Source organism: Procambarus clarkii, chromosome 45 (assembly GCF_040958095.1).
Source record: "Procambarus clarkii isolate CNS0578487 chromosome 45, FALCON_Pclarkii_2.0, whole genome shotgun sequence".
NCBI classification, from domain to species: domain Eukaryota; kingdom Metazoa; phylum Arthropoda; class Malacostraca; order Decapoda; family Cambaridae; genus Procambarus; species Procambarus clarkii.
In genome coordinates, this window is record NC_091194.1 from 14,416,847 (window position 1) to 14,443,082 (window position 26,236).

General features: G+C 38.7%; 2 protein-coding genes across 2 annotated transcripts in view; both read left to right on the top strand.

The window, feature by feature from the left end:
• LOC138349748 (uncharacterized) overlaps positions 1 to 14,927 on the top strand; it is a gene marked incomplete at its 5' end in the record, with an annotated part of 31,462 nt that extends 16,535 nt beyond the window's left edge. The window contains 2 exon segments of the mRNA XM_069300889.1: positions 46 to 658; positions 804 to 14,927. Of these exon segments, the coding sequence (XP_069156990.1) occupies positions 46 to 658; positions 804 to 8,128 (7,938 nt within the window).
• A 4,944-nt stretch (positions 14,928 to 19,871) lies between these two features.
• LOC123769753 (anti-lipopolysaccharide factor) lies at positions 19,872 to 25,638 on the top strand. Its single transcript, XM_045760994.2, has 4 exons — positions 19,872 to 20,006; positions 20,728 to 20,872; positions 22,372 to 22,505; positions 25,169 to 25,638. Exons 2-4 carry the CDS (start codon positions 20,751 to 20,753, stop codon positions 25,282 to 25,284), a joined length of 372 nt encoding a protein of 123 aa, XP_045616950.1. The 5' UTR covers positions 19,872 to 20,006; positions 20,728 to 20,750; the 3' UTR covers positions 25,285 to 25,638.
• Positions 25,639 to 26,236: the final 598 nt, after the last annotated feature.

Below are 26,236 nucleotides of genomic sequence, written 5' to 3' on the forward strand. Positions count from 1 at the left end.
TTATCATCCATGCAAGTATTTTCTCAAAGTCCACAATCTTTTCAGTCAAATCAACGCTCAAATAAAGGGTATAATTTGTCCGTAACAACTCTTCAAGGCATATCTATTCCAGGCCATGATGAAAGTAACCATCACATTACCGACCCTGCTCTATCAAGTGTAACCATTAGGAACTGTGATGGATCTCAGGCTGAAGCATACTCCAACTCAAACGATAATTCCCAGCTATCGTGCTCCTCACTTTTATCTTCTGAATCACAGAATAACAAGTCGAGCACTAAAAATGCCAAGAAATGGAATGTTAATTTAGGAATTTCATCAAAAACATCATTTCACTTTTCTCCTACTATAGACAGCAGAACCACTGGTGTCAATGAGCAAGTCGGTAAAGAGTCCCCAAAAGAAATATTCCTTTCCAAGCCGTGTGGATCCAACTCCGTTATAGACCAGTCTTTTGAAACAATGGAAAGGAGTTCATTACATTCCTCTCTTGTAGATAAACTGGATTTGACATCAGTGGGAAAAAATTCAGCTTTGACTAATGATGAATCACAACCACCTCACTTTTCACTTCATAATTTATGCCCCCAAAATTTAGCTCCTTGCCAGAAAAATTTGTACATCACAAAGAGAACCTTTACTTCAACCAGCATCACAGGTATTACCCCCAAGATCATCTATAACACACCAAGGATTGCTAGTATTGCACAAAGACTTGCCAAAAATAAAAAACAGAATCTATAGAATCTTACACTAACTCACAAGTAACAAACACATACACATTAGCAACTTGCTCTGACTCACTAACACCACAATCAACAATATATTCAGAATGCCTAATGGTATGTCCATTATCTTCAAAACATTCAGGTTTACCAACAACATGCCACCATCACCATTATGCCACTCTGCATCACCAAGACCGCATTCAGCATTGTCAGCACCATCCACTGCATTGCATCTACCGCAACCGGCATCACCACCACCGCACTCAGAATTGCATCGACTTCAGTCAGCATCACCATCATCTCACTCTGGATTGCATCCACTGCAGTTGGTATCACCACCACCACACTCAGCATCACCACCACTGATATCAGCATTGCCTCCAGCGCACTCAGCAGTGCCACCTCACCCAGCATCACCACCACAGCATTCAACATCGCCGCCACTGCAATCGACATCACCACTGCCCCTGGCATCGCTGCCGTTGCACTCAGCATCGCCGCCACCACAATCTGTATCATTGCCATCACACTCAACGTCACCTATACCGCACATGGCATCACCACCACTACACTCGACATCATCGCAGCCCCACTCTACATCATCATTACATAACTCTGCATCACCACTACCATATTTGGCAGCACAGACACCACCAGTGTTAGTGTCAGCATCATCAGCACTGCCCTCGTCATTGTCAAAACTGCTCTCAGCATCACCAACACTGCCTTCGACATTGTCATCACCGCCCACAGTATCAGCAACATCACATCCACCATCGCCATTAACACACGAAGCATTGCCAGTAGCTCACGAATCATCACCAATAGCACGGGAAGCATCATCAATAGCTCACGAATCATCATCAATAGCTCACGAATCATCATCAATAGCTCACAGGTCATCATCAATAGCTCACGAGTCATCATCAATAGCTCACGAATCATCATCAATAGCTCACGAATCATCATCAATAGCTCACGAATCATCACCAATAGCACACGAAGCATCACCAACAGTTTCTGAATACCTAACTTCACATCCATCAATATTGTATATGCAATCACCAATACAAGAACTAACATCAGTGACTTCTCATTCAACATCTTCAACTACTTCAGCATCAACATTGCAAGCTGCCTCATCAGCAACCTGCCTTTCACCCCTTGCAGTCCATACTTCAGCAGTCATACCATACCAGTCATCATTTACACCTTACCCTGAATCATTAACATGTCAACGCACATTACCAGCATCTTATACAGTGTCGTCATATCTTGACACAGTAGAAGTTTGCACTAACAACCAGGCATCATCCACATGTTATTCATTGCCATCTCCCTCTGGCAACGTACAGGCATTGCTCCAAACTACTACATGTTATCAGGCATCCTTGCCATCTCCTCTTTGTGTATCTTCACCTGTACCCATTGGTAAAGCCACGTTATCTCTTGAGCCATCTCATTTTTCACATTCTGCATTGACTGAAACTCCTCAGAAGTCTCCTGTGTCTATTCAGATGTTAACATCATCTTCAGTAGAAACTCGTGAACATAAACAACTGGGTGCAATAAGTACTGAGGAGAATGTTTTAGTGGCTAGTAAGACACCATCATCAAACCTTCAAGATTTATCAGTGCCTAGCATGACATCAGTATGTTGTCATAAGCTCCCTACAAGCTGTGAAGCTATACCGAAACCCCAACAGTTACAGGCAGTTAAGCAGTCATCAGAGATACAACACACTGTATCACAAGAACCACCAATTAATGCACAGCATTTGCCAGTTGCACATGTACATCAACAGGTAATGGAGCTTCCATATGAAGACTCTAAGACAAGTTGTCAGGCTTCTGAATCACTACAGCAAGTGATGCATTTACCTCAGCATGGACCTCAAGATGCTATGCAAACAACAACGTGTACTGCAAATTTCAACTCAAGTGATGTCAGTGTAGCCATGCCAGACCTTGTTGCTCCACAGATTTTGGGTGAATTTGACCCATCAACTGGGACATTCACCAGTAATAATCCAGTTTTCTTGCAATCCATTCTTACTACTAGTCTCAACCAGTCTTCCAGGTCTTCAGCTGCTATGAATTCGTCTACGAATTCAACTGGTCATTTGACATCCTATTCACCCTCTGTTAAGCACGTCAGTGTGCAAATACAAACTGAAGATTTTATAGAGGATGCTGACAAAAAATGTACATCTGATTCTCTAGACAATAAGGAGAAGATCTCTAACAATGAGAATACATTATCTAAAACTATTACTCATCCAGCAAAAATTGAAGAACAACAGGAAGAAATTTTACACGGTGAAGCAGGTGAGTTGTTAAAGACTAAAAACAATTGTCTAGATAGCATTCATCATGCTCCTGGCACAATCTTTGCTTTGGACAACATCAATGGTTCATTCTTTGAAGAATCTAAAACTACAGTGGAAACACCTGCTAATATTGAAGATTCATTTTCTGTAAATGATTATTCTTTTCACCAGGAAGAAAATCCTTCTGAAGATATGGAAGAGATGTATGATTCAACAATGTTGGAGGAAAGCTCTAGCGATTCAGAGGAACTGCAGGGAGAATCTACCAACATGTTAACAAACATTATTGGTCTTGGAACCAAGAAGGAAAACTTTGAAGGAAGAATGGATATTGCTACTGAAATAATAAGTGGAGAAATAGATCAAGATGAAATACTCGAAACAAAGCATATAGTCGATAAGCCTCTGAATGAAAGTAGAACTGCCCGAAAAAACTCTCAGATGAGTGAGGTCACTAATGAAATAGATCATATTGACATGAATGCAAAGAAAGAACCAGTCTTGGGAATTGTTTCAGACATTAATGTAATGGATGAAACAGCAGCTAATGAAATTACCATGGGATCACACTCTAGCAGTGTCACTGTCAATAGTATCCCGGACGGTGTAGCCAAGGTTTGCAGTTTACATGAGCTTGCTCAGATGGCACAAGTACCTGCAAGGAAGGCATCTGCTACAAAAAGTAAATCTGTGGTGGTAGAGAAGAAGTCATGTGGCCCAAGCACAAGAAATAAGATAATAAAACAAGAAATCAATGTTATTGAAGCACAAGAAATAGATGTGACAAAAAATAAAACAGGGGTGAATACAGATATAAGTAATTCATCTGTGTTTAAATGCCCAGATGTAGGCTGTCCTAATGATACCAGTTTAATTGACAAATCAGGATATCAAATTGATTCAGAAGATAATAATTTGGAGGATAATGACATTAAAATAACAGAAATCCAGTCTGTAACTAACGAGGAAGTGAATACAACTGGTTCTGGTGTGGTCCTTGATGATGCAAATCCAAATATAACTTCAGAATTGGAGACACAAGGAATGAAGTCAGTACTGTTTGATAGGTCTGAAAACATACACCCATTAAATTCGATTATAACAGAAAGAATCAAATTGGGGCATGATGAACATAACTTTGATTCAGAGGAAATTATTCATAATTTTGAGGTGGTCTCAGAGCTACCAGTTGAACATAGTAGCAACAGATACGAGGAGGATGTTACAAGTGGAACATTTTCTGGAGTTGACCATGGAGATAGTAACATTGTTTATTTACTGTCAGACTCGCAAGAGTTTGAGGTACCTAAAATTACCTCAAGACCTAGAGGGAGACCTAGAGGGAGACCTAGAGGGAGACCTAGAGGAAGAGCAAGAGGCAGAGGAAGAGGCAGAGGAAGGGGAAGGGGAAGAAGAAAATCAGAAGTTGATGACACATCTGTTCATACTTCAATTCTCCATGACACAGCTGCTCTCTCGGGAATAAACTGTAATGAGAGAGAAAGTAACCCATGTGAAAGTGATAATGTAAATGTGAGTGTTGCATATGAAATGGCTGAAAGGGTTCCCCAGATAACTTCTTTTCAAGAAAATCCTTTGAATGATCAAGACAATAATAAAATATTACCAGTCTCCATAGATGCTGCTGATTTCCTGTTGTCTCCAGAAGGTGTTAGTAATGAAAGTTTGGAAAATTCAGAAGAACCTTTTCAGAATCTTGAGGAGAAAAACAGGAATCAATCTATTAAAAATAGTAATACTGATGAATCAGTGGACATGCTAGAAAAAGTTGAACCTGTTTCACGTGGTGGCCGAAAACTGAAACTTAAAGAATGGTGGACTGGTGTCGTGACTGATGCCACATCGCCACGCGCTAAAACCAGTGTTGGACACAGATTTTCACCACAAACATCTGTAAGGGTTGCAAGATCCAGAGACACTTTAATAAAGGCTGGTAATGCAAAGAAAAAGGGGTCATTGGATTTCATTGATACTGGAGAGGAAGAATCTAAAACAGCATGTCAGCCGGATGACAGACTTCAGACCGACATGAGTGTATTGGGTAGCAAGGATGCTACATTTAATAATTTCTCAGACATTTCCACATGTGAACCTGATACTGCAGATGTTTCTATGCAAATGACATTGGAACATAATAATGCTAATGTTTTCAAGTCATTGATTCTGGGCGAGTCTCGGGAAACAGAGGGAATAGAAGATAAAGGTGCATTGCCCACCGCTTGTAAAAAAAGACGTGGCAGAAAAAAGAATTTCTTTTTTAAATCTCTAAAACAGAATAAGGAGAAAAAATGTTCTAATTCATCACTTAAAATGGATGGCGAGGTAAAATGTGGTAAATGTGGTTTTCTCTGTAATTCTCTGCAGAAATTCCGCTCACATGCTCAGAGCAATCACAATGGGTTAGCAAGGCCTGATGGAGAGAGTCAGGATTTTACTGAAGATGAAGCTAAAAATATATATTTCACTACAATAAAAGAAGGTAAAACTCTTAAGTGTACAAAGTGCTTAAATGAATATCGATCTCCTGTAGGTTACATGAAACACATATTACATTGTGGGGTAAGCCAAGAGGATCTCAATATTCCTTGTAAAATATGTAATAAGAAATTTCGATATTACAGTTTGGACTTGCACGTGAAAAATAAACACACTGATAAAATAAAAGAGCCCAAAAAGACTACAAGTTCTACAGCTCCAGGGTTAAGACCAAGACGCAAAGCAGCTTCAAATTGCAATGTTAGGTTGCAAGTCTGGCATTCCAACAAACCTGGTGAGGGTGGAAGTTGTGTGTCGGATACTGAATATGATTATCAAAAAGAGCTCAACCTTTCACAGTTTTATTTAAAGCTAAATGGAACTATTCCTGAGGACTGCAATAAAAGATGGAAAGCTGACCTTGCTCGTGAAGGAAAAGCAACTTGTCCTAATGAAGGATGCACCTTTACATTCAAAACAATTTATATGGGACACAAACACTTCCAGAATTGTCCTTTCTTGAGTTCTAGTAAAACATTCAGTTGTAAAATTTGCAGCTTTGTTTCAGTATTGGAATGCGATATTATAAACCATATAACTTCAGATCATGCTGATGAATTTTCAAGATCATTTGAAGGAAGTGATGTTGAAACATCGGATGATGAATATGATAGCCCACGAAGGGTACACAGAAATGGCTCGAAAGTAACAGTAGGACAACTAAAGCCATTTCTACTTTCACTACATTGGACATTGGAATTTTTGAATGCAACTGTTTCAGAAAAGCTCTTTTCTGAGTTTTCTGTATTAAGGGGGAATTGGACCATACTCCATGAGCAGGTAGCTGCAAAATATTTACCATCAATTCATTGTAGCCCGAAATTTAAGATTCACACGGTGACTGACAATACAGATAATTCTGTACAAGACTGGCAAGAATTAAATCAGTTCGAGGGAAGCAAACAGGGAAAGGGGTATGCCATATTTTGTGGTGGACCTGTTGTAGCATCTGCATGGTGCCCGCAGCCTTCATTAGTCTCTCTCGCTTCGGATACGCAGTACTTGGCTGTGTCCTCACTCCCCTCACCAGAAAATACATATCACATTATAAAATCAGCTGTTCATGAAGGACTGATACAGATTTGGGAATTCTCGTGTCCCAAAGAAAATGGAGAGCAAACTGCCAAGTTTTTGTTTGGTATTGCACATGACTTTGGAAATGTGTGGTCACTCATATGGTGTCCATCGGGTTCTTTTGAATTAAGTGATGATGCATCTGTAGATAAAGATACCGTATCAAGATTAGGTCTCTTGGCTGCAGCTTGTTCTGATGGAACTGTACGTATATTTGCAATTCCACATTTTAGCAACACTGACATGTCAAAGTCAAGGATATACAAGGCATTACCAAAAGCAACGTTAAGCCCAGGCAAACTGTATAGAGATGGAGCCCAGTGTCTTAAAGTTGATTGGTGTCGTGGGAAAGGACACGCTTTCATTGCTGGAGCTCTTTCAACTGGTGTTGTGTGCATTTGGGATGTGAGTTGTTCATCTCCTTTGGTGAAAGTAATAGATATTCAAAATAATTTTACGTTTTATCCTGTGAATTCTTTTCTGGCACACAATGGTGTCTGCTCTGTAGTTGCATTTTGTCCCACTACAGATGGCCGAAATCTGTTAAGTGGCGGTAATGACCGAACATACAAGTTCTGGGATTTAGAGGACACTGAAATGCCTCTCAGTGTTACACGTAAAGGACTGGTATTAGATGCAGTGTGGCTACCTCATTGGGCTGGTTGCTTTGTTTCATTTGATGATGTTTATGGTCTTGCAAACACAAACACTTGTTTTCGTGAAAATGGTTTCTTTGGTATTCAGTCTCGTAATGTTCTTTCGACCAATGCACCAGTGTGGTCTCTAACTGGCTCTGATTGGCTAAATGCAGTAGCTCAGGGAGATTCTGCTGGTGAAGTTATGATCACAGTTCAACAGCAGCTTTTTAAAAACTATGAAAATGATAAATTTCCATCAAAGCGAAAGTTTCCTGTTTTGTCTGTGCATATACAAAATATTTCGCAAGCTTCCCCAATCTCTTTTCGTTATAGTCATGATTCAAAACAGTTGGTCACCCCTGAAAATTTGGAGGCCAAAGCCTCTAAGAAAACCAAAAAGCTTAAGGTAGGGCAAGATGAGAAAGACTCGGTAGAAGAGGATGGTCTTTGTCCAGCATCTTACACAGAATGGCCAAGAACGTATCATGAAACATTGAAAAGTTATGGTCTTGTGTTTGTTGATCAAGAGACTGAAAATATTTCTCAAATCCCTGATGGTGAAATGGCAAAGCGGAAGCGATCAGATACCATGGAACCAGGTCCAATTGCTTGCTATCCTATGATGGCAGTCACTTCTGTTGCTTGGAATAATAATATTGGTGCTTGCACCTGGATGTTCATAGGTACTCAATCAGGACTTTGTAGACTAGTAAATGTAAAGGCCTTGAACACTGATGAAGGAAGAGATTTCATTAGTGATACATGGGGGGAGGGGGGGAAGATGAAGGGATATAATCTATGATCAAGTATGCGATGCATTTTCTTTAGCATGTTTGTAGTCTCAGGGATGCAAGTTTCATTGCTCAGCATCACATTTTTTTTTTATTCTGAGCCATCGTAAATAAATACGAAGTGCTGTGGTTTGTCGCGCATTTTCTTGTTGAATTATTTAAACAAAGGACACGCATGTATTTTTAATATACATTCCTTATGTTTTATTATATCATACTATATTTAAATTATAGAAAAGATTTTATGTTCAATCATTTTATCTCTTTTGTTAAGATATTTGTATTGACAATCTCCTTAAGTTATTTAAGTTTGTGTAGTGTTTTGTTTGTTTTATTTACTTATTTTTGTTATTGTTATTATTTGTTGTTTTGGAACCAGATATTCATTGCTTTGAATGCTCAAAGACACTCGTGAAACAAGGAGCTAGTCTTTTGAAAGTCATGGAAAACCCAAAAGTATCACATTACCATCTTTATATACAGTAGAGTACTGTGTGTGTGTTTGTGTGGAGGATGAAAACTTATAACATCCTCCTTGTACCACACACACACACACACACCACCACTAGTGCAATGCAATTGTAGGGACCCATAGCCTCAAAGAAGAAAATAAAGAGAATTCAGAGAAGACCTTGTGGATTCCCTGTGATATACAGTATATATATATATACGTAACTTTTATTTTCTCTTAATATTCACCTTTTATAACCAATTAGATACGTTAATGTGTAATCTTGTATAATAAAATATACAACAAGGGAACACTCATACGTCATTAATAGTCACGAATTCGTACGTACTTAACTTTTAGATACTAGTATACTGACTAGTAGGGAATTCCTTTAAAATAAATGAAGCTAAAAAACAAACTTAAATATTCTTAGGCCTAATATAGCGCACACATATTATATTAGGCTTCAAATATCGTATATTAGGCCTAGGAAGGTTTGGTTAGTTTAGTTTGTTAAAGCAACGCAAGTAAAAAAATAGGCTTCCAGTTTGTCAAACTCAATAGTTTTCATTTTGTTCTTTCTAATTTCGTTGTACGTCAGTATATATACTATGGTCCTCATTGTTACTATAAGTACTACCTAAACAGGAGGATGGACTGTTATATAGATAAATAGATAGATATAGGGGAGTACCACCTCTGGTTGCATTTGTAGGGACCCTCGACCTCAAAGAAGACGATAGGTAACATCCGGAGGAGCCTTGTCCAATTGTCCACTCACTTACACTCACACATTGTCGTCTCCTACCTACCATATATTGTGTATTTTGTAATTATATTTTATATGAAACTTTATTACACTAAAGGGGTTACAACATTGGTTACATGCAAGGTATAAGGCTAGTTGTCACAGGTTTTCTAATTCTTCCTGCTCCTCAGATGGAGGGCAGGAACCATGGATGCAGTGTGTATTTCCTCTCTGTATCGCCACACTAAGGCACTGAAAGAGGAAACTGGGGACTCTAGGGGTCTCTTGTTGTTTCAATTACCTTAGAACCCAGCTCCTTCAAAAAACTTGCAGCAATTTTACCCCAGGCACCAAGTGTCTCTGAGACAATGGGAACAAAATTGTAATGGTGATCAAGTTCTCTGTATTTACAAGACTTGGCTGCTTCCCAGTGAGTTGCAGTGCTGCCCGAATGGGCAACACTGAAGTCAACATAGGTCTTGGCTAAAATTGAAATGCACGTGTAGCCCACACCAACTGTCTACCATTCTTCCAGGGGTTCACTGTGATCCCATCTGGGTGACCAACAGGCTCATCAGAGTTGCAGGGCATTAAGTAAAGAGGTTCTCTCTCTGCTGGACAACCAGCTTTGGTAAAGCTCCTCTTAATACAGTAATGTCATTTACCTCGCTGTGTCTTGCAGAGATTTGAAGGTTCTCTTATTCCATCCTATCATTTTTCTAGCTGATGCTATATTTGCTTGGTTATGCTACTTTAATGTTAGGTGGTCAGACATCATTACTACCAGATTCTTTACTTGTTGCTTTCCTATTATAGGCAGATTTGATTATGTTTGGTAACTTGTATTTTGTTTAAGGCCTTCAATTTTACCGTACCCAAGTACAGGGGTACCTCAGTTTAAGAGTTTAATCCATTCCTGGAGACAGTTCATAACCCAAAACTCGTAACCCAAAGCTAATTTCCCCATAAGAAATAATGGGAAATGAATTAATCCTTTCCTGACTACCCAAAAACCTCACTTCAAACTAAATTTTATACCTAATTCATCAAAATCTACACTACAAAACTATATTCAAATTATTACTTACCATTGCTGATGACTGCTCTTGGCGTATGGAAGATGGTGAGGAGGGGGAAGAAGAAGAGGTGTTACTGTTTGGAAGGGGAGTTCCCTTCCATTATAACCTCAGGCAGTGAAGACCTCTCAGGGGTGCATTCTCTGCCACATTTTGCCTGCATACCACTAGGTCCTGGTTGTGGCTCACTGCTCGATGTTCTCACATCTGTCCATGGAAGATTGTTTTTCCCTTCCTCACAAGATGTCTCTGTAGTGAGGCATCACATTGTCATTGAAAAGATTAATCCAATGGCCTACTACAGCTTTCTCTGGGTGAGTCTTTTCAATAGAAGTTTGCATCTCTTCCCACATCTGACATTACTTCTTAATAGTTGTGGAAGGGACATTCACTACTGCCTCATCCTCCTCCACTGGAGAAACATCCTCAGCTGGTAATGATTGGTTATTTCCAGACAGATTTCCTGGTATATTATTATTGTTTGCTATTCTCCATATAAGACTGGGCAGATTGAAATCTAGGAAGTGAATATCTGGTATTTGATTTGCCAGATTATTGAGATTATTCTCCATTTTATTAATCTGTTCTGTAAATTCCTCAACCTTTACATCTGGAGGTTTGTATATGAATAATAACTAAGTGTATTTTCTCTATTTTTACTCACAGTACCTTAACCATCTCATTTGTTTAGTTAAGAAGCTGAGCATAGAAGGTCCTCTCTAATATACAAACCTACTCTTTCATGTGACCTATTTACCCTAGCACATCTATATAAATTATACTGTATTTCGGTGTCCAAGTCGTACAGTAATAAAACCCACCCATTGCTTCACGAGCCATTTGATCTGCTTGAGTCCAGGCCAGGCACAATTGAATGGGCACCAGTACTTAATTAAGTACCTGGTTATTAATTGATTGGCAGGTTGTGTTCAAGAAAAATTAGTATAGTAAGGCATACCATGAGCTTTGGAAAGGGAAAACTGTCAGCCTGCTAACAGGAGTCAAAAGTCACCTGCTCCTGTACCCACCTGTGTAAAACGTAAAACTAGTATGGTAAAGCTTACCATGAGCTATGGGAAGGGAAAGCTCTCGACCTGCTAACAGGAATAAGAAGTCATCTGTTCCTGTACCCACCTGTTTAAAAAAAAGGGGGGGGGATAAAGGGAGATGAGGTAATTGAGAGAAAGAGGGGAAGGGGGAAGATTTGTAGAGGAGGGAGGAGAGAAGAGGCCCAGGCACTGCCTGGTACCCCCTCTAGTATCCTATATCTTCCATACATTTGTTTACCCCCATGGTGCAACCCGTCCTCAGACCAAGTCCATTCTATCAAGCGGTTGACCCCAAAGGCACATTCATCAATTTTAACATTCTGTTCATTCAAAACAGAACTTTTCTCAAGTTTAAATTAATATTATTATTATATATTAGCATATTGTACATATGTAGGCACTGGTTAGGTGTTTGGGTTCTGTTGGCTATTATTTGTATTTATAGTATGTGGGTGAAGGATTTACAGCATTGTGGTTCAAAACAAAAGTCGCCAGCGAAGCACTTTTTTCCAGAAGTTTTCGGATGTCATCAGTTGAGTCGTGTGTAAACTTCTTGTCATATATAAACGGGGTTTGGCGGGTACATGGAATGGACTTTGGGTCTTTGTTTGGAGGATGGGCTACATGGCGTGTTCAGTGTTTCTTATAGAGTGCAGGGTTCTCTGTAGCACATGATGCCCTCCAAGAGTTAGGGGGTGTAGATGATTATTCATCTATATGAAACATTTTAGCCACTAAAACACGGAAGTAATGTTGCAATATGTGAAGCATACCGAGGTGATCACTGCCATGTTAAGCCGATAGCAAGACTATGCTACTTTGCATGTTGTTTATAGTACAAAAATAATTGTTTTGTAATAATGGTTACATGTCTGACTCAAGAAAATATTTATATGCAAACAGTAAATAAATCCAAATGCACATTTCAAAATACTGTAGTTATATATTAAAAAAGGTGCTAGTGATAGAGAAGAAGCTAGCATTTCTATACAAGGGGCATATTAGAACCATTTTGATACCTAAATACTTCTATTTTTTTTTAATAAAGTTGCAAACAGATTGCTATTGTATATTCAGACAGACAATGTGAGGGAGCTTCTCTCATTACTTGTACAGTACAGTGTTTGTCTCCTATAGTGCATCATTTTTAATTGATTCCAATATCATTTAGCTGTCTTCAAGTTATTCCATTTGTTACTGAATACCTTTATATATATTTTATTGCTCTTTTGTTTTCCATAATTAATTTATATTTTCATGTGCACTCTTTCTGTTACTTCCCACACATCCTATTTCTTCTAGTGTGTAAATTACACTTTTTCAGCATATGGAATATTCTTCTTAGTGCATAAACCATTGGTTGTTAGCCCTTGCACTATGCCTTCTAATGTGTAAATCAGTGTTTCTCAACCAGGGTTCCACGGAACCTCAAGGTAACGAGAGATTCCACAAGAGATAGTGATAAGTAGGCTAATTCTAATCTTATGCAAATGTATTTTTGAGACATTACTCTTGTTAAATGAAAAAATTGAACACAATAAAGATATAAATCATCATCTTTCAGTTGACAGTGAAATCCATGTGTGTTTATCTAAAGTATGACCTGGAATTATTTCAAGAGTACAATGGTTGTTGTTTAGCCTTTACACTGGTTTCTAGTAGGTAAATCATTGTTCTTCATTACTTACACTAGGGCTGTGCAAACATTTTTTTAGCTTCTTTTCTTTTTCTCCCAGGTAGTGCATATCTTGTCTCACTGATCATCAGCTAATTTGTTCAGCTGTACCTAGAAGTTTCGTACATGTTATACAAAGCTTTCACATTTTTTTTCTGTATACCTAAAGAAAGTATTGGGTACATGAAGTAATAAAATGATGTACATAAATTATAATCTTGCTTCTACATAAATGCTAATGGCATGAAACAAGTATAGTTAACATGTATGTTAGCACCAAAAAAATTAGAGTGCAGTGCCTTTGTTATAATTATTATTAGCAGCCAGAGGTAAACTTGATCAGCTCTACCCATACCTTGCGATGATTTCGGGGCTTAGCATCCCCGCGGCCCGGCCTTTGACCCATGGCCATTATTTGTACATGTTTTTCTTTGGTAGATTTTCATACAGTGTTACTCCCTCTCGGTTAAAGTTTTTGATGAAACTGCCTCCTATGATACTGATCATTGTATCAATTTTTGGGTTTTGTATTGCTATCCTATATGATATATGGGAACTCTTGAATATTCTGTTCCACAGTGCTCTACAGCCAGCCTGGCTAAGTTTCTTTTAACTTTTTCTTTCTAACTTTCTTTTCGATACTTAAAATATTACTGGATTTGCAGAGTTTATTTTAATTTATGAGAATGTTATCCTTTCTAGTTAAATGCATATATTAATTGGTTATCAAATATTAAGTGATATATTTCATTCTGTGAATAATCTATTAAAATCATTTTCGAATGTCTAGTTCCTTGACAGACATCTTAAGCCATATATATGGAGCCCACTCATCCTTGTGTTCAAACATCTCTTCATGTAATACAGTATTTGTTTGCTTTAGTGGAGGCACATCATTCATGTATTTAAATTGTGTGTTTAAGATTCATATTCTAACCTGTTCTCTCAAATAGTACATCACATTTTGATGTAAAAATCCTCAACGTCAACATATGATGTACTATAAATCATAGCAGCTCGCTAAATTAACAGGCTGTTAAATTTTTTTATTCGTGGGTCCATCGGATAGGTTTGGTAAGATAAGGTTCAGGCAATTTAGTACAGTACATCGTTTTTGTGACCTTGTGACGACTCGAGAGGACGGGCTGCATATGCACTACGTATGTGATTGGTCCATATGGGTTTCCAATACTTTTTTTTCCCATGTGCACCTTGATTGTAGTACAGTACCTGCAAATAGGTGTGCAGTTTGAGGGTTAATGGATGACAGTTTGTTATAGAAATGCTATGAAAATTAGCATAATTGGGTTTGTTAAGCCGAGTGCAATAGTTAACTAGTAGGTTACTTGTACATTTTAGTGTACAATAATATATTTTTTGTGTAGGCTGTTTGCATCAGACACAGAGCAGCTCATATTATTGTATAAATATTTAAACGTTTTGACATAGTTAATTTGTATATTATGTGGTGTATGTTATACACTATTATGAGCTCATTATTTTATAAATATCAAAGTTTTCAACATTGGTAATTGTTTTTATTATATGGTATCATATATGTTATATACTACTGTATTATGTAAATATTTATTGTGTCAGCAATACAATGGAAAATAGATTTGTAAATCATGGATAATAATTGTAAATGTTTTATGACTTCTATATTGCATAATTATGTAATGTATGTGCACAAAAGGTGATTTTAATTATTGGTTTTGGAATGTGTGTGTGTGCACAAGTATATTACTATGTTTTCTAGTCAAAATGTTATATATAGGAATGCCTTGTTAATACAATAAAGATTGATTGCAGGCCTGTTCTTTGTTCATGACCATTTTGCCGTTGTATGGTGAAAAAAGTTAAGGAAAAGGAAGTAAATTTGATTAGGAGTGCCTTTTGTAATATAAATCATATTTATAATTAAGATACCCTCTGTTTATAATGAATGTACATGGACTAAAATATGCAAAATGTAGAGATTGAATACAACAGTGGTGGAAACATTCCAAATAACTCTTAAAGAGTATGGAAAGATGCTTGCTAAATAAATAGTACCATGAATTTCTCAGAAAATGGATTTTGGGTAAGTCCAGTATGACGTTATGGGAAGTGAAGAAGAGTGGTGCAGTGGTAGTACATTTGCTCCGTGTGATGCAAGTGATTGTGTTTGGGTTTGAGATCTGGTTAGGAAGGATTGACTGGGTATAAATCTTTTACTATTCATCCAGCAGTAATTAGGGACCTGTTATTAACTAAATTGATATTCATGGATCGGGAAATCTCTAAGCCTGAAAATAGGAGTCAGAAGTCATCTACTCCTTTATCAATTAGCGTAAAAAAAAATGCAGTGGGAAAAACAATTAGTTCTCATAGCCGTGCTGTAACTTGACATGTTCCTGCCCTGGTACTTTTCTCTCCTAAGAAAATTATTTAAATATGGAAGAAGAGGCAGAATTGGTTGAAAAAAGTAAGCAGGCAGGCAGAGGCATTTGGTATTAGCACCAGTATTGTTTTAAATATAAAGAAACGAAAAATGCAGATTTTGGAGTTTAATGCAGAGAAAGCTGGCGGCATAGGAAGAATGTTAAAGAAATACAACGATAAGTTATATTAAGCAAGCAGCAGCTTATAAATTGAACATGCAGCAGTGAGGTGTGTTTCACATCTTATCAGTGTTGAGCATATTAAGGCAGCAACAGGGAGACTAGTCTTTAACATTGGCGTTGAGAAGTTTAAGGGTAATGCTGGTAAGCTGCAGTGTGTAGAAAAGTCAAAACTAGTAGGTGAAATATCTGATTAAATATTGAAAAGAAAATGACAAGGGTATTGTATTTCTGATGATAAATTTAATGTTTCAGAACTACAATGTTAATGAAACTGGTTTAGTGACAGGTTTACCATCTGAGACTTGCTGGCTTGGATGGAGTAAACTTACTGGCTGCAAGGTTAGCAAAGAATATATTGAATCTTTAAAAAATCTCTTTAAAGATTCAAAACCCAAGCCATAGCATATTGTTTTGAGGCCTTACATGAAACTGCAAATAATATCTGAAGTTACATGCAAACTAGGTAGTAAATTAGCACCTGGCTATAGTTCAGTTCGTTCATTATGCACATTATACCAACCATGGGTTTGTGAGCGACCACTTTAGGCTAAGAGACTTAGGCTAAAGTTGGTGTACTTGTGCAGTGAACTTGTTTCACAACTGATTTGGCTATTATGCACCCTCCTTTCCCCCACCATCCAATGGGAAAATTAGACAGCCACATTTACTACCTGCAGTTAGCAAACTGCCAAATATTTGGCTAAAATTTCTGGTAGTAGATCACTTTGAATTAAATAGGTACTCATTTCTTGAACATTTGTTATAGAATTGTCTCTAAACTCGCGTATCTTTCCGTACTCCATTACATAGTGGCGTAGGCTGTGTGAATAATTTTGCCGACATAGTTTACATTTGGTCAGGTCTACATCTTAGGTCTACAGGACTGTTGACAAGCATTTCCTTATGCTCTTCATTTCTGAATCTTCGTTTTTGTTTCTGGACATTGTTACTGTCAGAATCTTGAAATTATTTGGTCTTCTCTCACATTGCTTGTGGGGACGTCCCACCTGCCAGCCAGACTCCTGGAGGTAACACATGGTCATCCTGTTTAGTAAAATCCATTCTATGTTAAATATTTAATATTTTTCTTTTACCAAGAAAACTTCCACACCCCCAGACATGCATGCAAGTCTCTGTCATCTTATAATTTCAGATTTGTTTTATTGTCTAAACGAGTTAGCATTACTCAACCATAGCAACGCGCACCTCCAGTGCCTTATAAGTTCTGATTCATAGTAACCTTGAACTATTACAGGACATCCGACAGCCAGGTGAGCCTCAAGACAATAACAGATAACACACACCCAAGGTCACACTGATGCTTGTGTCCCAGTCGGCAAGTCGTAAAGGCAACCACGTTCTTTATACATCCTCAAGGAACACTAAACCTTGCCAACTGCAGCCTTTCTTTCACACATGGAACTGATCCCACCGGAAGAGGGTATTGGCCATCATATTCACTTAAAATCGTTATAATTCTACGTTGGAATGTATTTCTGGAAACTTATGAAAGTGCATTATTAAGAGATTCCGATTCCTTTGACTTCACTCATCATACATCTTTCTGCTCTCCTATATGCACCACAAATTATTTCTAGAATTATGTGATACAAATGGTACTACTGTACATAGCCATCTGGGCTTCGTGCTTTCTTTTGATAATTGTTAATATTTAGTGCATAGGTAGATAGATACCCAGGAGTTAAGCAACTGTTGTGGGTTGTATTCTGAGTTGGCCTATGGGTGATCTCGAAAAGCCTATTAATCCTATCTGTGATTAAATTTTTCAGTACCGTATACATTTCTCATGATTTTTCTTAGGACATGAATAAACCAACTTATCAAGATTGGAAACTCCCAGTGTTGACAGCAGTATATCAAGTGAAGACTGGGAAAGGCCAGGCTTCATGCAGGTGTCAATACAAAGTATAAATACTGTCTGGCAACATTTTTATTAGGCTCTGTTATATACTAAATGGGAGTGCCTGGATCTATCTCAAAAGGTTGTGTCATGTAAGAAGATCCCCAGAATCCAAATCTGCCATCTGAATACGAGTTTTACATGTCGATATCTAAATGGTTAAAAACTAGACTCTGTGTTGGACATTTCATCTTTGCTGATTTCATGAAGAGTGGCAGTGGGGTTGACCCCAACCCCCCTTCCCCAAACACCAACTGGTCACCCTGCAAATCTTAATGAAGCTAGCCCAAGTATCTGGCTTGCAACTTTGGACAGACAAAATTTATTATCTTTTATTTCATATTTTTAGTTTTTCAGGTGAGCATTGTTGTGTCAGCCGAAAAGAAACAGGAAGAGGGTAGGCAAAAATTTGTTAGATTGTTTTTAATCTTTAATTTGTACTTCAAAAGAACATCCTGTGTGAGGTGGTGGAAAGGGTAGTCACATAATGGGTTCAGGAACTTGTGATTATGATATATTTCAGTATTAGTACCATTATTAATATATTTTGTGAAGCACTGTAATAATAATAACTTCTGGTTGACTTCGCTCTCGAATCACATCGGGCATCCCTGGTTCGACTCTCGAGTGAGACAGATGTTTGGCACGTTTCCTTTCACCTGCCTCTGTTTGCTGATGAGTAAGATATGATGACTGAGGAATAAGATAGGACCACTAAGAGTAAAGTACAATCATTGAAGAGTAAGATACGACTACTGAGGCGTAAGATACACCACCGAAGAGTAAAATACGACCATAGTATAGAGGAGTAAGATACAACTAATGAGTAAAATACTACCACTGATGAGTAAATACGACCACTGATGAGTAAATACGACCACTGACGAGTAAGATATGACCAATGAAGAGTAAGGTACGACCACAGGAGTAAGATATAACTACTGAGTAGGATACGACAACTGAGGGGTGAGATACGACCACTGAGTACTAAAACATGATCACTGAAGTGTAGAATACGAAGACAAGAGTATGGAATACAAGCACTGGGTAAGATGCAACTATTGAAGTATAAGATACGACCACTGAGAAGTAATATATATATATATATATATATATATATATATATATATATATATATATATATATATATATATATATATATATATATATATACATATATATATATATATTCTATATATATATATATATATATATATATATATATATATATATATATATATATATATATATATATATATATATATATATATATATATATATATAATATGACCACTAGGAGTTAATAATAATATTAGAAGCACTATACAGCCACCGATTATCAAGATAGTCACTGAGCAAGAGGATAGTCACTGGGCAAGAGGATACAGTCACTGAGCAAGAGGATAGTCACTGAGCAAGATGATACAGTCACTGAGCAAGAGGATAGTCACTTGGCAAGAGGATACAGTCACTGAGCAAGAGGATAGTCACTGGGCAAGAGGATACAGTGACTGAGCAAGAGGATAGTCACTGAGCAAGAGGATACAGTCACTGAGCAAGAGGATAGTCACTGGGCAAGAGGATACAGTCACTGAGCAAGAGGATAGTCACTGGGCAAGAGGATACAGTCACTGAGCAAGAGGATAGTCACTGAGCAAGAGGATACAGTCACTGAGCAAGAGGATAGTCACTGAGCAAGAGGATACAGTCACTGAGCAAGAGGATAGTCACTGAGCAAGAGGATAGTCACTGAGCAAGAGGATACAGTCACTGAGCAAGAGGATAGTCACTGGGCAAGAGGATACAGTCACTGAGCAAGAGGATAGTCACTGAGCAAGAGGATACAGCCACTGAGCAAGAGGATAGTCACTGAGCAAGAGGATACAGTCACTGAGCAAGAGGATAGACACTGAGCAAGAGGATAGTCACTGAGCAAGAGGATAGTCACTGAGCAAGAGGATAGTCACTGAGCAAGAGGATACAGTCACTGCGTAAGAGGATACAGCCACTCTTGTCGTCATGAAGTCTCATCTAACTTCACCTCCTACAAATTCGACGGCGTTTGGTATTTCCATCACTCGTTAACTAATTTAACATTTTATAACTAATTATTTCTTGATAACTACACCCATTAGATATTCATTATAATTGCTGTTTCGGTTCACATTCTGGATAAGTATGGATTATCAATTTGTAATTGGCAGCTACTGGAGGAACGACCCAAATTATGGTTAGAATTAATAACATTCTCGGTTGATAATCTGGCAAATACGGCCGGAGCCTGGAGCAATAAAAGAGGGCGACGAACACCGGCCACCTGGAATCCGACGACGACGACTGACCCTGCAAGCCAACAGCACCAGGTTAGTTCTTGCTGTTCTCACCTGTGCAACCCAACCACTTGGGCTGGACGGTAGAGCGACGGTCTTGCTTCATGCAGGTCGGCGCTCAATCCCCGACCGTCCATAAGTAGTTGGGCACCATTCCTTCCCCTGTCCCATCCCAAATCCTTATCCTTACCCCTTCCCAGTGCTATATAGTCGTAATGGCTTGGCGCTTTCCCTTGATAATTCCTTCCTTCTCACCTATTCAGCCTTGCACGTTCGAGATGCAGTTCAAAGCCTCGCCTTTCGAGCTATTTGTAGCCTAATATATTGTCCTTACTTTTTTTCTAAATATTCTTTATATTTCTCATATTTTATTTATTGATATATTTGAAATCTGTTTTTATAATATTAAGCTGCGTAAACTTAATTACTGTTTGTACAGAATAACGAATATTTATTTAGTCATGATATATATATATATATTTTTTTTTTGTTTTTTTTTTTGTTTAACCTGTTCTGTTATTGTTTTTAACTTGTTCTTACTCTCTCTCTCTCTCTCTCTCTCTCTCTCTCTCTCTCTCTCTCTCTCTCTCTCTCTCTCTCTCTCTCTCTCTCTCTCTCTCTCTCTCTCTCTCTCTCTCTCTCTCTCTCTCTCCTCTCTCTCCTCTCTCTCTCTCTCTCTCTCTCTCTCTCTCTCTCTCTCTCTCTCTCTCTCTCTCTCTCTCTCTCTCTCTCTCTCTCTCTGTCATTCGAGCAGGTGCTATATAGCTGAGGTTGAAGATGAGGATACATGTGGTGGTGAGCGTAGTGCTGGTGGCACTGGCAGTAAGCTGCCTCGTGCCTGGCACACACGCCCAAGGGTGGGAAGCTGTGGCCGCCGCCGTCGCTCAGAAGCTCGTCGGGTAAGTTCCAAACGCATAATTGAGTGGTTTTACTTAGTCCAAATTTGCCGGAGGGCGTCTGTTGGTGTGTCTTTCTCTCTCCTTTTTTTTTCTCTCCTTCCCTCGACGGGGTCAGGAAGCCGGCGGCTTGTCAAATGACATATTTTTCTTCTAGACCAAAAACAACGTCAAGATCATTGGTTCTTTGATCCTAAATTTTTCTAAACACTTCAAAATGGCAAAAAAATGCTCTACATATCTATAAAGTCATGTATGTACACAAGAGTTCTGACATTTATGTAAAGCCACTAGCACGCATAGCGTTTCGGGCAGGTCCTTAATCCTAATTTTCCCCGGAATACGACCCGCCAAATCGCTTAACAACCAGGTACCCATTCACTGCTGGGTGAACAGAGGCTACAGTTAAGGATTGGCACCTAGTCAATCCTCCCCGGCCAGGATACGAACTCAGACCAAATCGCTCGAGAAGCGCGGGCGAGTGTGTTACCACGGAGACTGCTAGTTTATATTTAACGCAAGAATTAAATTGGAGCTACACTTCAATACCTAAAAGTGTACAGTGGAGAAACTAGTAAAGATTTGAATTAATTGTCAAATAATGTAAGTAAAATGGTCGAACCCGTCCGAATGCGTTTCCCGCATTCGGGAAATGAATGTTTCTCAACGTCTGATGCGTTGAGAAACATGTGATCATCCAATTGATGAACAAATCCACAAGGGCCGTGACGAGGATTCGAACCTGCGTTTGAGAGCATATCCCAGACGCTGCCTTAATCGACTGAGCTATGACATGGTATAAGAATTGCAACCAGAAATTCTACTGAATTTACTTGGATCGTGCAGCCTCTCCGAACACACGAACCAGGATTTTACACAATTTCCCCATGCACTGGAGCTATGTCAATAGGCCGTTCTACCTCTTCGCCCTTGTGGATTTGTTAATTTGATGCATCGCGCTATTGTAATTTCTGTGCGTAATCCAATTGATTGATTGGAACAATGTTGATAAACTTTTATAAATTATTCATGAAAAAATTGGGTTAAATTATGTTTAATCAAATATAATAATAATATGAAGATAGTTCAGGATTGCAAGTTAGATCCATTTATTGTTATAAAGAAGCACGACTGAAAGCAAGAATTAAATGACAACGTGGGTCTGAGCCATATTTTAATATTTCCTTGAATAAACACCTCCGCCATACGGTGGAATCGAACCCGGGAACCTGAGTTTCCAAGGCATTCACGCTACGGACTAGACTACAGTGTGAGGCAGATTGTAGCTCAAGGACGGGGGGTTCGATTCCATGGTAAGGCCTCAATATTGATCCACAGATTCATCGCGTTGTTGTGATTTAATTGTTATAACAAGAATAAAATAGTAATTGTTAAATGCATATTTAATAACGCCACTCATTTGCCTCCTACAAGTTATTCTTAACTGTACTCACGTAGTTGTATATATATATACTGTGTTTAATTAATTGTGTGTTTTTCAGGCTGTTTAGGAATGAGGAGGTGGAGCTTTTGGGCCGGATTTGTAAGCTGACGGTGAAGCCGTACATCAAGAGGTTTCAGCTGTATCACAAAGGCACGATGTCGTGCCCGGGCTGGACCCACATCAAGGGTGAAGGTCAGTGAAAGTCTACGAAAACATCCAACACCAGACATTTACACTTGTAGGCATACACAATATGAAGATACATAATAGTGATAATTCGTTTTATTGGGTTAACATAGACACATTAGGTGAGAGGAAACGTTGTTTCCAGTCCAGTTGAAATCCAGTTTCCGTGAAATCCAGTTGTTTCTGTCCCTTCCAGGAATCGAACCCGGAATTCCCAATTGTTAGTCGAGAACGAAGCCAAATATACTAGGCTCAGGAAAAATTATTGATATAAGCTGGAACTTAGTCCGTGGGAGCGTCATACAGCTGCTCTCACACAGGAGCACCGGGATCTTAAGAGCTCGTAAATAACGCGGCCTAATACAAGGATTCATCAATTATTTGCACAACCAATTACGAAACCTGTACATCTTTTCTGAATCATGGTGGCTATGTTTACATTTAATGAACAATTTATAAGCAACAAAGGGCTACGAGGATATTTGTAACAATTATAACCTTGGGTTGTGAAGTTTCGAAGCTCATAAACTGTTTAATAAATGTAAACAAAGCCGCCATGATTAAGAAAACATGCAGAGGCTTCGTAAGTGGTTACGTAAGAACTTGATGAGTTCTAGGGTTATCAACCTTGTAACTCTATTTGTAGTGGTTGGAACAATGACAGCCTAACTTCCTACAGGGTCGGCGGTCGATCCCTGATGGTCCAAGCGGTTGGGCACCGTTCCGTCACTGTTCTAATACACCAACACCTTGCCCTCATAGCCTTGCCTAGTGCTGTATATGTAACGGGCTGTACTTGTTGAATTGAATTGAATTATTAAAATTTGTTCACAATACGAGGATTAGAGACTTTCGGTGATGACACCGAGTGGCGGTCTATCTTCATAGTTTTTAGTTTTGTTCATTTATTATGCACCCCATACCCATCTTGTGGGAGGTAGTGGAAAGTGTTACAGAGGCACATAATGGGCTCAGAGACTGAACCCCACAATTCATTTAGTTAAGCAAGTTATAATCTTGATGAGCTAGTTACAAAATTCAATACACATCATCAATTATCTCGAGACCGACCACAAGTACAGATTCTAAATTAAGCAACTGACATATGTGGGGAGCTAGTGTCAATTGATATGTTTGTCCTGCACACCGGCCCCCCCCCCTATCCAGTGGGCAGCGGTGGATAAATTACAATCACTCAGTTACTACCTACAGTTAGCAAACTGGGGGTATTTAGCTAAGATTTCTGGTAGCAGATCATTTTGAATTAAATATTTACACATCTCATCACATTTGTTATATAATTGTCTCTGAATTCATGTATCTTCTCGCACTCCATCACATAGTGACTGAGGGTGTGCGAATAATTTTGTTGACAGTTTACATTTGGTTAGGTCTATATCAGCAGAGAAGGAGAATTCCCAGAGATACTTGTAACCGAGTCTATGCCGAGCAGTAGTAACATCTAGGAGCCTCCTGATTTTATTGGATGAACCATAGATGTGTAGCTCTTCTTGCATGATAGTATGATGATAGATGGAATTACTGGTGTCGACTTCACTTTGCCTTAGATCTACAAGATTTTGTCGAAGTTCTTTGTGTACCATTGCTCTCAGACTGCTTATTGACAAGCCAGTGTTATACATGATTTCTCCTTTAAAGGCAGATTCTTTGGCGGTGCAGGAAAGTGCAATTGTTGTCTCTCTTGGTACAAATTATATATCTGATACATTCTGAGTTCAGTTCCAGTTTTAGTTATCCATTTGGAACAATGCTGACTTTCAATACAAAAATTCTGGAGGGCTTCAGTGCAAGAGCTAGGATGAGCTAGCCTAAGCATGTTTATACCAATTTGACAGTTAATTTCAGAAACACGATCAACAACGCTCTGAATATTAAGTTTTTTTTCTCATGTTAAGTATCTTTGCGATACGAGGGCACCCAAGGATTATCCTCAAGGCTTCCTTCTGCCATTTTTTAAGCCCTCCAAGATTTCTTTCAGGCATCAAAACAAGCAGAGGTGCAGCATAATTCTCTAAAGATCTGATGTATGCAAGGTACATCATAGTACAGTTGGGTTCGTTCTCCACTCTCAATTCGGGAACCCGTGTTCGTTTCCCTGGCGGGATATAAATGGTTGTTCACTTAGCAGTAAATAGGTACTCGGGAGATAGGTAACTGTTGTTGGGTTGCATCCTGGAGAGGGTCAGTATATTGACCTTAGTGTACTTCGATAATAACATTAATTCACCTGGAGAATTGGAACCTCAAACGATCGACCGCACAACATGTAGCCAGCAGCTTAGCCTACTAAGCCACCAACACCCCTTAACAAGGAAGGATTCTAAAGGCACCTATTTGCTGCCCATTTAGAACTTTAAGCCTTCACTGGGTTGCTACTTTGGCATGAAGGTGTTAAGTGCTTTTGGAATTCCTCGTTGTTATAAATGTAGACAAAAACGCTCCGACAACGATGGGATTGTGTTTGGTTGCAAATCTGATGCATTTTTGTTATGACTTCTGAAGATGTACTTACATATATTTAAAAGCGCTCAACAAATCTCTCGTATATTATGTTTATCGTGTACGATTTGTGACGATTCTTAGACACCTACCTTCACTTCCACCCATAATAACTGTAACCACTAACCATACCTCTGTAATGCCCACAGGTGACACCCGGAGCGCAAGTGGAGTGGCGAACAAGACAATACAAGACTTCGTCAGAAAGGCGTTTGCCAGTGGCGTCATACAGGAAGAGGAGGCCCAACATTGGCTCAAGTCCTAAGGTCTCCCGCCTCGCACACTGACCAGATGTTGTTGTTGTTTAAGATTTGCTACCTGGAACAAAAGTTCCAAGCAGCACGGGCTATGGTGAGCCCGTAGTGAACTTCTTATTTCACTGACCAGCGTCACTATTTCTCGCCATCCTTTGGCCAGATATAGAGCGATTTGCAATATATTTCAACTTGCTAGGCCAACTTCTTTTGGCCTAGCAAGTTGAACTTTACAACAATAATAATAATAATGTTATTTACAAAATATATACGAGAACATGATACGGTTGTTAATCAGAAGGTACACAAAATTGATAATAATAATAATTATTATTATTATAATAATAATTCATATGTTAATTCAATTTCTTATTTTCTTTCTTTAGTCCCAACCACTTGGGCTGAACGGTAGAGCGACGGTCTCGCTTCATGCAGGTCGGCGTTCAATCCCCGACCGTCCACAAGTGGTTGGGCACCATTCCTTCCCCGCGTCCTATCCCAAATCCTTATCCTGACCCCTTCCCAGTGCTATATAGTCGTAATGGCTTGGCGCTTTCCCCTGATAGTTTATTTTTATTTATTTCTTTATTATGCATCCCATACCCGTCCCGTGGGCGGTGGTGAAAAGGGTTACAGAGGCACATAATGGGTTCAGCAACTGAACCTCATAGTTCGTTTAGCTAAGCAAGTGACAATCATTTGAAGTTAGTTACACAATTATTAATGTTACATACGCATGTACATATATATATACAATCATTTACATAAATACATATACATATAAATAATCTTTTTATAAGAAACATGTTTATTCGGGTAAAAGTACATACATTCAAAATGAGTTACAAACATAATGTTGGATTTCTAGACAGAGCTAGTATATACAATGCCTAAAGGCACTAATACGCACAGCGTTTCAGATAATTATATCAAGTGATTCAACAAGAGGCTCACAACAGTCTA